At 45.9% G+C, this 16,566-nt stretch overlaps 1 protein-coding gene across 5 annotated transcripts in view; it reads right to left on the bottom strand.

Moving 5' to 3' along the window:
- CREBBP (CREB binding lysine acetyltransferase) overlaps positions 1–16,566 on the bottom strand; it is a 126,337-nt gene that overhangs the window by 96,634 nt on the left and 13,137 nt on the right. For 4 of the 5 annotated variants that reach the window (XM_040459185.1, XM_040459182.1, XM_040459184.1 and 1 more), the window contains exon 2: positions 5,413–6,125. The exons of the other annotated variant lie outside the window; for it this stretch is intronic. In XM_040459185.1, coding sequence (XP_040315119.1) covers positions 5,413–6,125 — 713 coding nt within the window. The remainder of the gene's footprint in view (positions 1–5,412; positions 6,126–16,566) is intronic. 5 annotated transcript variants of the gene reach the window in all.

Here is a 16,566-nt window from a genome sequence, read left to right as displayed (position 1 = left end):
ATTTCTGCCTAAGAGAAGGACAAATCAGTAAAAGGATGTTTACTGTCAGTGCTGGAGAGGATACGGGAGACAGACTCATCTGCTTTTGGTGAGGGCATAATGTGTACAATGTTTATGGAGCGTATCTGATAATATGCTTATTAAAAATGTATCCTGGGGCGCCTAGGTGGCTCAGTCAGTTAAGCATCCAACTCTTGATTTCTGCTCAGTTCATGATCTCACGGTTCATGAGAACAAGCCCTGTGTTGAGCTCAATGCTGGTGGCATGGAGCCTGCTCGGAATTCTCTCTCCCTCTCTCTCTGCCCCTCCCCCTCTCTCTCTCTCTCAAAATAAATAAAGTTAAAAAACAAAGTAAGTATCCTTTAATCAAGAAGTTTCACTATTAAGGATTTATCTGGCAGATACCCTCAGCTGTACAAAGATGTATGTATAAATCAAAATTGTTATTATCAGCAAAACACTGTAAACAACCTAAACGCACAGCCATTAGGGCATTAGTCAAATAAATGAAGATATACCTGAATCAGGGACTTTTTAAAATTTTTATTATTTTTTTTAATGTTTATTTACTTGAGAGAGAGAGAGAGGAGGAGGAGAAAAAGAGGAGGAAGAAGAGGAAGAGGAGGGGGCGGGGCAGAGAGCAAGAGGGAAACAGAATCTGAAGCAAGCTCCAGCTGAGTGTCAGTGCAGAGCCCAACGTGGGACTTGAACCCACAAACTGCAAGATCATGACCTGAGCCAAAGTCAGACACTTAACCAACTGAGCCACTCAGGCATCCCTCCAAATCAGGGTTAATACCGTACCCAGTGAGAAGAACTGAGCTCGATCCAACGTGGAACTTACAACTTCCATTATTAAGTGGCAGGAAATAGGTACATGTATTTATACACACACACATACATACATACATAAAGGGAGGGAGAGAGAGATGTTATACTATACTACTCTTTTTTTTTATGTTATTTATTTGAGGCAGGGGGCAGGAGAGCTTGAGCAGGGGAGGGGCAGAGAGAGAGTAGACAGAGAATCCCAAGCAGGCTCTGTGCTATGATGCAGGGGCTCGATCCCACGACCCGGGAGATCATGACCTGAGCCAAAGTCAAGAGTCAGATGCTCAACCAACTGAGCCACTCAGGCACTGCTGTACTATACTAGTCTTTATGTTTAGGGGGGAGATGTCTATACACACACACGCGCGCGCGCGCCTCTCTCTGCACAAATCATACCCAACAGGATAGTTAAGAAATAGTTGTCTTTGGTGAGAAACTTTGGGAGACCAAAGGTCAAAATTTAAAGGAGATCAACTTTTCAGTTCTTACTCTAGCACTAGCCTTTTTTTTTTTTCTTTTTCTTTTCTGGTGGTTTGTTGTTAAACCACATACCTGATTACTTTCTAGAAATGAAATTTTTAATAAAGCCTTTGACCCAGTAACCTCACTTTTCGAATCTATCCCACAATGTATGCGGATATACCTACAGAGAAAGATACATTCATTGCAGCTATGTTTATACTAATGAAAAACCACAATCCAAATGTTCACCATGAGAGGAGTAGATCAATAAATTACGGTGCATCAAATAATGGAATACTTTGCTATCAGTAGGAAAACGAAAAATCTGTGTGCGCTGACAAGGAAAGGTAAGCAGGGTATGTACTGTTACGTAAAACAGCAAAGTGCTTATGTAGCTTGGTTCCATTTCTTATGAACAAACAGTATGTGCTAAACATAACTGTATAGAAGTGATTGTAAGAAACGAGGCTGACCTCTTCTATTATTTGAATTATTTTATAGGAAAAAAATTTTTAAGTGTTTATTTTTGAGAGAGAGAATGGGGGAGGGGCAGAGAGGGAGACAGAGGATCCCAAGTGGGCTCCATGCTGACAGCGCAGAGCCCAATGTGGGCTTGAACTCATGAACTCTGAGATGATGACCTGAGCCCAAGTCAGATGCTTAACCAAATGAGCCACGTAGGAAATTTGTGTTTTCTTTGTAATGACCATTTTAATTTTTTTATTTTTATTATTTTTTTTAATGTTTATTTATTTTTGACAGAGAGAGACAGACCATGAGTGGGGGAGGGGCAGGGAGAGAGGGAGACACAGAATCTGAAGCAGGCTCCAGGCTCTGAGCTGTCAGCACAGGGCCCAACACGGGACTTGAACTCAAGAACCATGAGATCATGACCCGAGCCGAAGTCGGATGCTCAACCAACTGAGCCACCCAGGTGCCCCTGTAATGATCATTTTTAAAACAAGACTATTTTTTAAAAAATTTCTTTTTCCCCGTGTGCATTTTAAAATCTTATTTGGGGGGGCGCCTGGGTGGCTCAGTTGGTTAAGCATCCCAACTTCGGCTTAGGTCATGATCTCGTGGTTCATGGGTTCCAGTCCCACCAGCCTGGAGCCTGTGTCTCCCTCTCTCTCTGTCCCTCCCTCCACCAAGCACTTGGTCTCTCTCTCTCTCAAAAATAATAAAAACATGCAAAAATTTTTTGTTAAGTCCTATTTGGCTTAAAACGCGCTTGTCTCTTGCTCTTCTTATTTGTCCATCACTATTCTTTTGTTTCCCCCCAAAGGCCATGACAACCTTCCAAAAAACACCAGTCCCAGTCCTTCCTTTGCCGTCAGCCTCTTTGGGAGGCTGTTCCTTCAGGGCACAGAGGGGGCAGTCTCCACAACACCAATGCGGCTTCCTCTCCACACAGTGAACACTCGAGAAGGGCTGTCTGAAAGATCACTCCGCACAGAGGAATGAGAACTCGGGGCAGCCAGAGGAGCATGGGATGACAGAGATGGACCGACCAAGCCCAGACTACAGGGAACCTACCAGAACGAATAAACAAAACCACTGGATTCTTCAACAAATGAACTGTAAGGATCCTAGAGATAACAGATTCTTAAGAGCCGTATCAACTGAATGTAAGTTGTCCAGATTTTACAAGAAAAAAAAAAACCCTATAGAAACAAATTATGACACACGAGACCACTGGAAATCTGACTTATCCAGGAGACCTCGAAGACGTGAAGAAATCATCCATGTATTTACACATGAGAACGGCGCGTGTTGGTATATCAAGCCCAACTTTTAGGAATAAGCATGATCAGTGGCTCGCCGACTATGATCAAAGGGCCCAGGGGCCTTCTGTGGGGGAGGGGGTCTTGACGTCAAAACTACTTCATAAAGTACGAAGACATTATTGCCTTTTTTTATCTCATTCTCTCACAGAAACATAGAGGCATTTTCCAGAAGCTCTGGGATACCATGTGATACCACTGTGCTTAATAGCTAATGGAACGTGTGCTTGGTATTCAAAATTCTGTTCCAGTATTTAATGTGGCGAATATTGACAGATATAATGCACATTTGAAAGAAATCTCTCAACAGTGGTTAAGATTATCCAGGACTTCTATGACCAAAAAGTTTGAGAACCCTTGCATGAAACCCTCTGCATTCTCCAAAAAAAAAAAAAGTAACTGTTTTCTAAGTCCATGGTGCAGCATGGAGTGATGAGTGAACTGGGACAGAGCAAACATCAAGCGGACCATGAGCCCTAACCCACAGAAATCTCTTCTCAACCGACCTCTAGAACGCAGGTGTCCTCTGCAAATGCCAGGGACAAGTAAAAGTGAACTTCACATTCCCCTTTAACAACATTCCAAGAGAGATAAATGCAATTTTAATGTCTGGAATTATAGGTGACTGCTGAACAATGCAGGGGTCTGAGGCTCTGACCCCCACCCAGTTGAAAATTGGCATAGAACTTTGGATTTCCTGAAAACTTAACTACTAATAGCCTACTACTGATCGGAAGCCTTGCCAATAACATAAACAGTAGTTTAACACTTATTTTGTATGTTACATATATGTATAATATACTGTTTTCTTACAATAAAGCCAGCTAGAGAAAAGAAAACGTTATTAACAAAATCATAAGGAAACTGCATTTATAGTACTGTGTTTATGAAAAAAAACCCACCCACGTATAAACAGACTCACATAGTTCAAACCTGTGTTGTTCAATGGTCAACTCTAACTCATTTTTATTTCCCAAGTTAAAAAAAAAATGGTCTCTTTACCTAAGACAGTCCTCGGGCTTCCCGTGCCTCTCCCAATGCCCCCATGAGCCTTGTAGGGAGACTGTGTGCTACTCTTACTTCTCCTTTTCCTTTATTTGGACTCAAATCCAAGCAACAGCCAAACGATTCTACTGTTCTAGAATTTGCTGTTCCAAATGCTGCCTGAAACAGGTGCTCCAGTGGCCGCCGCCGAGTAGCCTTCGTCTGGGAGCCTCTGCGGGGCCTGCTCCCCCACTGAGAATCAGCCTGCCCCCTTCCTGTCCCGTCTCCCATCTCCCCAGCTTCTCCCCTCCCTGCTCTCCGAGTTCAGCCACCACTCTGCATGCCCGCTGCCCACTGCAGGCCGGTAACTACAAGCCAGAGCCCAGCCTGCACAGGCCCCCCGGCCCCCCGGAGGCTCTGGAGAGCGCAGGGCGCCGGGCTGCACCCTATGTTCCGAGTCGGGAGCTCTGCGCTTCTAACAAGCTCCTTGCAGACGCTGCCCCTGCCGGCCCACGGACCCCACTCTGGGGACCACAGCTCCCGAGTCTCTCCTGTGACCCGAAGGCCCAAGCTGCCCAGGCTCCGCCGCCTCCTCACGGCAGGCAGCTAAGCAGCCCGGAATGCAGCTTCTTTGCTGGTAAAATGGGGACTGGGACAAAAGACACTTCGCCAGCCGGGCGAATGTCAAAAGGAAAGGGTCCACCGGGCGACAACTCCGTCAGCTGGGTGAAAGCGGGATAGAGCAGCCTCCACGAGAGTCAGGGATGCGACACAAAGCTGATTCCCAGCAGAAGGTGCCTCTTTCAACCATGTGGTCCTATGTGCACACATCTTCCTAAGGGGCTGAAAACTGGCAATTAGTCCAGATACCTTCCCAACGTTCTCAACTGCCTCGCGTGCAGGCTACTCTACTGCGGGCTTCTTTAACAATTCCCACCTTGCTGTACTGCATTTTAGAGAGAGAGCGTGCACGAGTGGGGGAGGGGGAAGAGGCAAAGACAGAATCACAAGCAGGCCCCACACTAAATGCAGAGCCCGACAAAGGGCTCGATCCCACGACCCTGGGACCACGACCTGAGCCGAAATCAAGAGTCGGACGTTCAACCGACTGAGCCACCCAGGCGCCCCAAGAACTCCCACTTTAAGGACAGGGGCAGAGATCTCTCTCTCTGGGTTTCAGATACCAACTCTCCCTCCTCCAAATCTGAGGGGCAGAGGGAAAGACTGAAGGAGGCAGGAACACGCCGCATTCCACCAGCCCCCCACCCCCGTTACCGCGTTACCTGCTAGGAAGGAGAAGCTCCCCGCCCCCAGGAGTAGGAAGCATTCAGAGCACTTCAGCTCACTTACCTTGGTCATGCCTCCTGCCTGCGCCGTGTTCAGTCCCGCGTGACTGGCCATTTGCGGCGAGACCTGCGTTAACGTCTCGGCCAACACGCTGCTCGAGGCCCCCTGCATGGCGGGCGCGGGGTACGGCATCCCAGCTCCCCTTCCTCTGCCGGCCGCCCCAAGAGAGCCATTCATGACTTGCGCCTGTCCTTGCTGGGCCTGGTTCATTAAACTGTGGCCAGAGTTACTATTGAGGAGGGCAGGGTGGGTCTGGTTAAAGTTAGCATTCATGCAGATCCCAGGTCCCGTCTGCGACGTGGCAGGGCTGCTGGTCACCAGCCCCACTTGCTTTTGTGCTTGCGGATTCAGTGCTTGGGAAGCAGGGGGAGTGGGCCCAGAGGTGCTGGCTGCCTGTTTGGGCAGGCTGGGGGCTGAAGAATCTCCCTGGTTCAGAGGGCTCTTGCCCATGGCACCCAGGCTGGCCATGTTTGCACTGTTCGGCTGCCCTTGAGCCTGCCCACCGAGGCTTTGCTGCACGGGGCTGCTGGCGCTAACATTTCCTATTCCTGGGTTGATACTAGAGCCGCTGCCTCCGCGCAGAAGCTCCGACAGTTGTTTATGTTTGGAAGCAGCATCTGGAACAAGGTTCCCACTGTTTATAAGGCCTAATTCTCCTCCATTGGGGATCAGCTCATCAGGAAGATCATTTTCCAAGTCAAACAATGATCCAAAATCTAGAAATTAAACAGAAATGGAAATGAGAAACTAAGCAACCGTAAGAGCTTTCCAAATGTCATTATGTCACTATGACCTTAACCCAAAGGAGCACCGCCCGAGAACACTGGCACGTCTTAAGAGTAACGTTAAAATGATTGGAAACTTCACTTGGGAAAACAAAACAGGGAAGGCTAACCTTCAAACGCTAAAGGAGGAGAAGTTAAACAGAGATGAGAGGAGGGTCGGCCCTACTAGATTTTATCATATATTCTAAAACAATAATCAAATCATGTGGTGTGAGGAGAAACATAGATATACAAATTAAAGGAAATTAATGGAATTAGAGGAAATTAATCAATTAAACCTTCACCAAATTATGTTAAAATGCTCTGGAGAATGTATGTGTGCCCTGATAAATGGGCATCAGGTGAGATGAAAAGCAATTTGGGGAGATTAAACTCTAACCTTAAGTGATCACAGAGTTAAACGGTAAATTATTAAAGAAAAACAAAAACAAAACAAAACCCGAGCCTAAACAGAATATGAGAGTTCTCACAGTGTTGAAGCTGCAGAAAATAAAGACATGTAAAGGAACTAAGAACAGTTAAAAGGAAAAGAGAACAACTTGACAACTACTTGTCTGACGTGAGAGGGGTTACGGGCAGCACGGGGACCTCCAAGCGTGAGCACACAGGATTTCCCAGTCCCTCTCAAAGTACCATTTCTCTCTCGTGTGGCCTCTGTGTCATCTCCGTCCCTCAGTCCCTCACCGACCACGCCTCCTTCACCCTGAAGCCACCTGGCCACGTGCACAAAGGACAAGATGTGTAGGAAACAACACAAGTGGCCGTGTGTGTGGCATCAACATGGTACAGACAAGGTGCGGAGGCGGCCCAGCCCAATGGGTAGACCGAGGACCCGACTGCCTGCTTGTGAGCCCAGCTCTGCTTCTAGTCCCTCACGTACTAGCTCCGAGCTCCCTTGACTTTCTACACCTTGGTTTCCTTTGTCTGGAAACGGGGGGGGGGGGGGCGCCGGGCGGTGATAATGGCCACCAGACCTCACAGGGTTTCGTGGGGACTACGTGAATTAATAAACGTAAAGCATTCCAACCAACAGTGCCTGTGGGGCTAAGTATTCCATCATATTAGCCGTTATTACCGTTCCACAGTAACAGAAGGTTTAATAAATTACTGTATAATATTACAAAACGTTACATATCTCTTAAAATAATGTCGAAGACTAAAAAGGTAGGAAAATATGCATGTTATGTAAAAACATGCAAATGACATCGTATGTAAAATGGCACGTCAAGTAAGATTAGCACTGAAGTACGTGCACGTGGGCAGTGGCTGGACAGCAACAGGCCAAAAATAAAGAGTGGTACTGGTCAAAGTGGTGGGGTGATGAGTGCATGTGTCTGTTTCCGTTGTTTAAATACAGTCACTCCCGCTCCCACTCCCCACTCTGAAAAACTGAACGGTCTTCTCCACGGCGGCAGGACCGATAGACTGCTGACCCAGCAAGCCCCTCCCGTGACCGCTCCAAGGTTCCTCTAAGGAAGGGCAACACCGTCCCAGATGCAGGAGCAAGAGTGACTCAAGAGCCACCCACCACAAGTACCTTCTTGCAGGGACACAATCCCAGCAAAGAGAATTGCAGGCAAGATGGCCAAGACTGTTCTGGACAAGGTTCTCCTTCCTTACAGCAAGGCATGCTCGGGAAGAAATCTCCCTTTCCCTCCCCAGACAGGAGAGGAGACACCACTCACACACTAAGTAAGGACGGGCTACAGCAAAACTAGACACTGGGTTCATGAAGCCATCTCCAAGCTGAATTATCCAACTCTGGACCCTCCCTGCCTTCAGATTTCCTGTGATGTGAGAAAATACACTTCCTATCATTTAAGCCATTCTAGCTGAAGTTTAATGAAACGTGCAGCCGAAGGCATCTTGGTATCTCCATCATGTCTATGGATGAAGTTCACACTCCTTCATAAGGCATACCAGGCCATCAGGAGTGGCCCCTGAGTAACCCCTGGCACCTTCTGATGTGCCCTACCTTCCAGCCACAACACAGTGGGCTGTCATACGCAGAAATCCTTCTTCTGGATGCTCTCTCTCTTGGCCACAACACCCCTCCCTCTCACTCAGGTTCAACACACTGACTCTGAAGACTTTCTTCAGGCTGCCCCTGCAGAGCGGACCCGTCCCTCTTTTCGGCTTCCAAAGTTCTCTGTACATACGTGTTATGTACAGACCACCTCTAATACATACAAAACTCATCCTACCCGGCTAGAAGGAATTAGAAATTACTTGCAACTGTACACACACACACACACACACACACACACACACACAGAGTTTTTGTAGAACCTGTGAGAGCAAGTTGCAGACAGTATGAGCCCTTCTTCCCAAGTGTTTGACCATGCATCTCCTAAGAACACCATTTTACAAAAACACAGCACATTTATGAAATTTAGTAAATTTAACACTGACCCAATACTTAATATACTGACTGCCCTTACTCAAATGTGACCAGTTGTCTCACGAACACCCTTCATCACATTCCCTCTCCTGGTCTAAAGCCCAATTCCGGGCCCCAGTGCACCTCGCTGTCATGTCTTTGTCTTTTCGTCTGGGAAGGTCCCTTAGGCTTGTTCTTTCATAACTCTGACATTTTTGAAGAGGACAGGCCAGTTGGTTTTGTAGAACGTCCCTCAATTTGGGGTTGCTTCCTCCAGATTACAGGACATGTAATTAGGAAGAGACACAGGAGCTGACTCCTGGATACAACAGACAGCTGAGACACAACCACTGATCAGGGCTTTTTGCATCTCGATGTGGTTTGGTGGGTTCCATTCCATAGCTCTTATGGCATTATGTTGTCCTGAATTTGGAGATTCACTAAGGTCTCCAGATACAAAGAACACATTAAATAAAAATTAAAAAAAAAAAACACATGAAATCAAGGAAAAAGAAAACAACTCTCCAACGTAACTCAAGTTTTGTTGCCTTCCAGACTCTAGCCACACGCATACGTTTTTATTCCATATTCTTTTAAGATTTTAGTTTTAAGTAATCTCTATGTAGACCCAACGTGGGGCTCCAAGTCACAACCCCAAGATCAAGAGTCACAGTCGCTACCAGTGTGTGTGTGTGTGTGTGTGTGTGTGTGTGTTTTAATGCAATGCTTCTCAACGTATGAACATGAAAATGAAACTACATCTAAACCAGCAAGTAGGAACCATGATGACAGATATCGAGTTTCCTTTCTATTTCCCAGGGAGGGGATTAAGAGACGGTGTCAAACACTGTAAATCCTTAGAAGGAAATGAACTCCAAATATTTAATATTTAAAGTTTCAAACAACCTGCGGAAGTTCCCTGACTGGCTCTTCCAAGTGTCTGGAAGCACTTTTCCTAGGAGAGGGCAGCGAGGCCAGGACCAGAGCAGGCAAACCTGAATGCATAGTTAAACACGGCAGTGTCAGAGTGAGGGTCCCCACTCCGGTGTGAGAATGGGCAACGAGGAAGGAAAAGGAACACCCGGAAGTGGAACACCTACGTCCAAATCCTGGCTGAATCGACCAGCCCTGTGTCCCTGAGCAAGCTGCTCCATGTGTGCATCTCACTTCCCTCGAGTGTGAAACAGGGCCGACATCCCAGGGTTATAATACGATGAAAGCTGGAACAGGGCACATGCTGGTTTTCTTATTCCATATTGCACAAAAACTTTTAAATATCTTACCTTTAAGGAATCACCCACCATCCTGCCACTCTCAAATTTTCCAGTTTGGGGTTGTTGTTTTTTTTAATGATTTACCATACCTCTACTCCAAATGCACACGCAACTTTGACAAGTGTCACGAGGCAGCATGTCTTGGGCTCACTTTTGGTTTGTACTGGTTTGACACATTTTGTCCACCTTGACCACTTTTCTCATCTTATTTCAGCCCAAACGCCATCTCCCAGCCATTCAGCTGTAGAAAGAATTGACTCATTCTACTCACGTCCTCACCTACCAGTCCCAACACTTATGAACGTGTATACACCCAAATATACAAGGAGTCTATAAAATAAAGACGGCCTGCGGAGGGCCATCCGTACTCACAATACCACCCTTCTCACCATTACTGTCACCATGTTCCCTATTCTCCAGTTCAAAAAATTGACAACGGAGAGTGAAGAAGGAAAGCCAGGATATTGCAACATACACAGTTATGCTTTCTACACACCACAGTGTCCCAACACAATGGTTGGGCAATACCAATCTGAATCACCGGAAGTTCCTAAAATTCAAGATTGAGTGTTATAAACCTCCAGTCCCAGGTAAGTTCCCTTCTTTCTACCAAGTTACCGGGGGACCCAGGAGAGAGCAGAGCTGAGGCTGAATAAGACTTATGGGACCATGCTTTCTAGGGGCTCACCTCTCGCAGGAGACTTCTCTGTCACACGACAAACACCGCCTGTCGTGCCTCTATAGCCAACCGGAATTTTCTCTTTTGGGGCTCTTGGGATGCCACCCTAGAGTCCGTCCCTTTCATTAAGCTGATGTGAGAAAAAGGTAGCTATAGGCTTCCCGGTCTCTGTCACACTCCTACAAAGTTAGGGCATCCACAGCATGGAAGGTCTTCATCCAGCATGGTCGAAAGGGATGTTTCACTTCTAGGCTGCTCAGAGAAACCCTGCTCCAGGAAACAATCCCCTCTAAACACTGAAAGACAAGGCATCCTACACATGTCCTAAGATCCATTCTTATCCACCATTATCAGAAGTCAGTATTTCATCTTAAACAAGTAAAGAACTACTATCAGATACCCTGAAAAAAAGCTCTTCATTTTACAAATCAAATACCAGGTAAGTGGCTGAATCCATCCATCCAGCCTGTAACATCTGAAAACAGCTTTGTTTGAAGAGTCTGTTCAAATGCAGCTGAGCCAACCATCCACAAAACACATCCTTCCTCAGGTTTTCTAACATCTCCTCTTTCTGTCGTAACACCTTATTTTTTTCCTTTCAATGGCAATTGGGGCCCCAATTTCTCTGACTGGCAGAACTGATTTTTCTGTTCGAATGTACACAATCAAGTTGATCAAATCTTGTACTGGCCAGAAGTAGTAACTCTTCTATGGTCGGCAGACATGACTGAGTCTTAAAAGCATACTATCAACTCCCAGTTAAAATTCACAAGGCTTTAAGGACCATGACCGAGGGATCGTGTCTACTCAGTGCCTTGCATAAAATGCTTCTGTGAATCGGGCTCTCTACAAACCCCTTCACGCTGAGGGAACGAGTGAATTACAGAGAAGAGTGCCCAAGTTACAGGATACACAGTATCAATTTTAACACTTGCCTTGTGTAGCCAAAGATATAAAGTAGTCATCTTAACATTTATGACTACTTTCATAAAAGAGAAACAGAGAGAACAAAATTCAATAATGAATTCTCCTGCCTTGCTTCCCCTTTACGCAGCCTCATTATCCTGCAGGGGACCAATCAGGTTACTTCTCCCTCCAGCTCCCCCTCGGCATCCACGGCCCTCCGTCCCATGGCTGATGTAAAGATTAAACGTTATTAACACAGAATAAGAGATGTTAGCTTCAGGAAAAACCTAAGAGTGAGAGTTTAGATGCTGTTTCATGTTCATGTTTCTCTACTCTCAAGCATGAAACTCCCCTCCCACAGATACCCTGCCTTCCCCACCCACGCCCACGGCTCTCTGCAGCCCTTACTCTCAGTGAAAAAGGTCCGCTTTTGTTTTTCTTTCCGTAATTTCTTTACGTCTCTTTCGGCATTACTCGTACTAGAACTATTCAAATGCTTGTCTTAAATCTTAAGAACGCTCAGAACTTTTATACATCAGCCCTGGAAACTTTTACAAAAAGAATTTTTAATTCCCGAGACAAAACTGGATACAAAAATTAATCCAAACGGGCAAGGCATTCTGAAAAGGCTCGTATCTAAAGAGGAGGAAATGACAGAAGGGTAAACACTTTCACAGGGTTCTAATTCTTAGATGATCTGGAGGCCATTCGAGACCCCCGTGGCACAGTCATTAATACATTAGTCAGACACTCGCGACGCAGGAGCCACAGCCGGTGTGGTGAGAATAGTACCTCGAGGTCTTGATTCAGGCCCATATCTGTCACTTCCTCCTCCTACACCTCCTTACTATTTCCTCAGCTCTAAAATGGAAAAGAAAACGGCACTTCCCTCTAGGATCATTGATGAAAGGATTAAATCGTACAACGCGGATACAGCCCTTAGCCTGACAGGCAATAAGGGTCCCATCAATACTAGTCACTGTCTGTCAGGGCACCATCTTCTGAGGTCGCTGTGAGGACTAAAAGACACATGCACATCAAGGACCTGGCACCCCATGTCCGGCACAGGGTTCGTGCTCAACAACAGTCCCCTCTCTATGGTAAAGCCCTAACAATGTGTGACAATTCTAGGAGAATTAAAGCTTACTCTGCTTCGAAAATTCATGGGATTGCGTGGATAATGGGACAACTCTTCAACGACGCAGAATTAAAACATTTTTAAAGGAAAAAGAAAGAACACCGTTTTATTAGCATTTAGACCATTACAAATAATTTTTATCTAGGCATTTAAAGACATTCCCGAAAGACATCTTTTTTTTTTTTTTTTTTGGTACAATGACTATTAGGAAATAATTAAATTCCTTCTAAAATCTTCAGTGATTCAAGCTTTTTATGCAGATACACCACCCACTAATTAGCACAGAATAATGAGGTTTTTACTTCATTCTCAACAGTGATCTTGTATTGAACAAAAAAGTGCTTCCCCTCCTCGGAATCACTATCTGCTCATGAGCCAGAGCAGACTTGGCTGGGGAATCTGCCTCCTCCCGGCCTCCCTATGGTGGGGCCGTGTCCTCGCTCTCGAGACTTCGCTCCATTCAGGGCTAACGGGGCTTATTTGAGACTCAAATAAAAGTCAGCCCCCCAAAGGATTATAATGTAACTGAGGGAGACAGGCCATGGACACCAAGTCACAAAGGCAAACTGTTAACACACAAATATCAGATATTACAAGCGAGTGGAGTAAGGGAATGAACGGAAGCAAGAAACTCTTCAAATGAGAGGCCAACTCTGAGCAGATCTTTAGAAGGAAAAGACATTGAGACAGGGACACTGGAAATGGGGAGGGGTGGAATCAGGGAGCTGAGCAGACAGAACAAGCTAGCCACTCTGCTTGCGGGTAGTTTCAACTCCAACATGGCAGGAGTCCCTCTGCAGGTGTGTGCAGTGATGCAGGAGGGAGGGACCCACTAGAAGGCTCTAATGAAGAATGTCTTTCTGGGGAAGATCCACCAGTAATGTGCATTTAAATAATTGCTCATCAGGGACACCTGGGTAGCTCAGTCAGTTTAGCAACTGACTTTGGCTCAGGTCATGATCTCACAGTTCGTGAGCTGAAGCCTGGCATTGGGCTCTGTGCTGAGACCCTCTCTCTCTGCCCCTCTCTTGCTCATACTCTGTGTCTCTCAAAAATAAATAAACATTAAAAAAATAATAATCACTCATCAGACACAGCAGAGCATAGGACAAAAAATAAAACCCAAATTCTATTCTCTAGTATAAGTAAGTCTCATGTTAAGAGTTATAATACAATTTATTAAACCCAAATTTATAGCTAACTTATGGGACAAATATTCATGTTACCAAAGGATCCACCCAGGGAGACTCTTTTACATGGAAACCTACCCAGTAAGTACTTTTAAATATTTAAATACCATGAACTATACCATCTGAAGCAAGGGGAAGGAAACCAGGGTACTGTAGTAGATAAAACCAAGGATAATAAAACTACAGCACCTTACAAACTACGGTGTAAATCAGAGGGGACATACCTGCTTTATTCATATACTTTTTCAAGAGTAAGTCTACCCAAGAAAAGTAGAGTCTGATGTACACAATTTACTATTAAAATCTGAGCATTTTCTTTTTTCATTCACAAATGCATTTCGTGGTTACTTTGCTTCAAGTATCAAGAAATCTTGTTTCAGGGCGCCTGGGTGGCTCAGTAGGTTGAGCATCCAACTTCGGCTCAGGTCTTGACCTCACGGTTCTTGAGTTCGGCCCCGCGTTGGGCTCTGTGCTGACAGCTCAGAGCCTGGAGCCTGCTTCCCATTCTGTGTCTCCCTCTCTCTCTGCTCCTCCCCCGCTCACGCTCTCTCTTTCAAAAACAGACATTAAAAAAAAAAAATCTTGTTTCACCAAATGTTTGCTGTTTACCTTCCCCTTAAAGAACCCAAGACAGTCCTGACTGAAAGTCCTGTCACGCTGGACCTCAATCACCAGAGTCCTGGAATGGCAGCCGGCCTCCTGGCCTCGCTCGATGAGCTTTACAAGCTTACAAGCTCCAAGTGCTGTGCCCAGAGGGCTAGGACAATTTAAGTTTCCTAAACGTGGTTTACGTGCTGACCCCCTGAAGGGAAGAGATTTTAAGCCTTCCTAAGACAAAGGCGGGACAGAAGATGCTGTCACAGCAGCGAACCACCACTGGACCAACCGTAATTCACTCAGCAGATTCTCAACTGTAACCAGATGGTCTGGAGCAGAGGGAGCAGAAAGAGGTTCACTGTTCTCCACCACCACGGCTGAGGAGCACCCAGAGCCAGGGGGGCAGGGGGGCTTAGCCAGCTGCCTATCCGCTCTGCAACTCAATTAATAATCTGGGGGGGGGGGGGGGGGGCGCCCGGGGGGCGCGTGTGAATGTCTGACTCAATTTCAGCTCAGGTCATGATCACAGGGTCATGGGATCGAGCCCCGTATCAGGCTCCGTGCTGACATTCTTAAGATATTCTCCCTCTCTCCCTCTCTCTCTCCCTCCCTCCCCCCCACTTTCTACCCCCACCCCTCACCTCTCTCCCCAACTCACGCTGTTTCTAAAAAAGAAAAAAAAAGAAAAGTCCTGGAAGAGGAGGAATGTAGGATGCTGTGCTAGCATCCAACGTCTGCAGAAGCAAACCTAGACTGCAGGTGCCAAGCTGCCTCAGACTACTGGCTACAGCATGAGTAACAAGCAAGGGACATCGGAGACCAGTCCTCTGGCCCAAATGCTGGGAGATATAGCTGGCAGGCAGCAACACCAAGACAGGAGAAAGGGGGAAAGACCGCTGTCTGGACTTGGAGGTGTTAGCGTACAGGATATAAAAGTGTGTGGGCCTAGGAGAGCCCGTAACAGGAAATGAATACACGAAGTCCAAAAAGTACACCAACATCCAGACAACTGAGTATCATTCAGCACCACAAGACAAGACATAGAGGAACCTTAAATGTGTCTTACTAAGTAGAAGGAGCCAATCTGAAAAGGCAACATACTACATGGTTCCAACTGTAGGTCATTCTGGAAAAGGCAAAACTATGGACACAATAAAAAGGTCAGTAGTTGGTGGGGGGGGGGGGGGGCAAACAGGGGGGGGGGGGGGGGGGGGGGGTGAACGAGGGGAGCCGGCGGGGGATGGGGCGGTTTAGGGCAGTGAAAATACTCTGTATGATATTTAAGCATCCAACTTTGGCTCAGGTCATGATCTCCCGATTCACGGGTTCAAGCCCGGCATGGGCTGTGCTGACAGCTCAGATTCCATGTCTCCTTCTCTCTCTGCCCTTCCCCTAGTCACACTCTCAAAAATAAATAAACATTAAAAAAATTTAATACAAAGTTTAAAAAAATGAAAAATAAAATAAAAAAAAGAATGCACAACACCAAGAGTGAACCCTTGAGTAAAGTGATTATGAGCGTCCGAGTAGGTTTATCAACTGTAACAAACACGCGCTAAGGGCGGGGTGACGATAAGGGGGAGGCTGTGCGTGTGGGGGCAGGGCGTATATGGGAAATCTTTGTACCCTCTCCTCAATTTTGCTGTGAACCTGAAACTGCTCTAAAAAAAAAAGTCTTAAAGGGAAAAAACACACACACGATAAAATTATAGCTAAATCCCAAGCGACTGAGAAATACAAAATCATGGAGAATCACCAGCTAAAGAATTACCTGAGTGTCCATCAACTAGACAATATTAATAAGTAACAGAGACAAAATATCCAGTGATGTCTACAATGGATCTGAGTGTGCTGCTTTTCAAGCTTTAAGAATCCACCAACATACAAGCCCTTGAAGGACAATTTGATGATACGATCAAAATTACAATGCATATTCCTTTTAACCATTAATTCCTTTTTAGGAATCTGTTCTATAGACATACACATAACTGCAGGGCTGTTCATTAAAGCACTGTTTGAGAGGAAACAAGACTGGAAATAACCTAAGTGTCCATCTGGGGGGAGCAGATGAAATCAGTTATGGCCCATCTCATATAATGGATACTATGGAAAGGGATAAGGAAGCTCTTCACGGGCTGCTATCTGCAGGTCTGCAACAATGGGAACAGTTCATTTCCTTACTGTAAGGTAAGGTAAGAAGGAAAGGCA

This window comes from Herpailurus yagouaroundi, unplaced genomic scaffold (assembly GCF_014898765.1).
Source record: "Herpailurus yagouaroundi ecotype Mexico unplaced genomic scaffold, PumYag 222, whole genome shotgun sequence".
Classification (NCBI taxonomy): domain Eukaryota; kingdom Metazoa; phylum Chordata; class Mammalia; order Carnivora; family Felidae; genus Herpailurus; species Herpailurus yagouaroundi.
The sequence above is the reverse complement of the archived record's forward strand: the minus strand, read 5'-3'. Positions and strand labels throughout refer to the sequence as shown.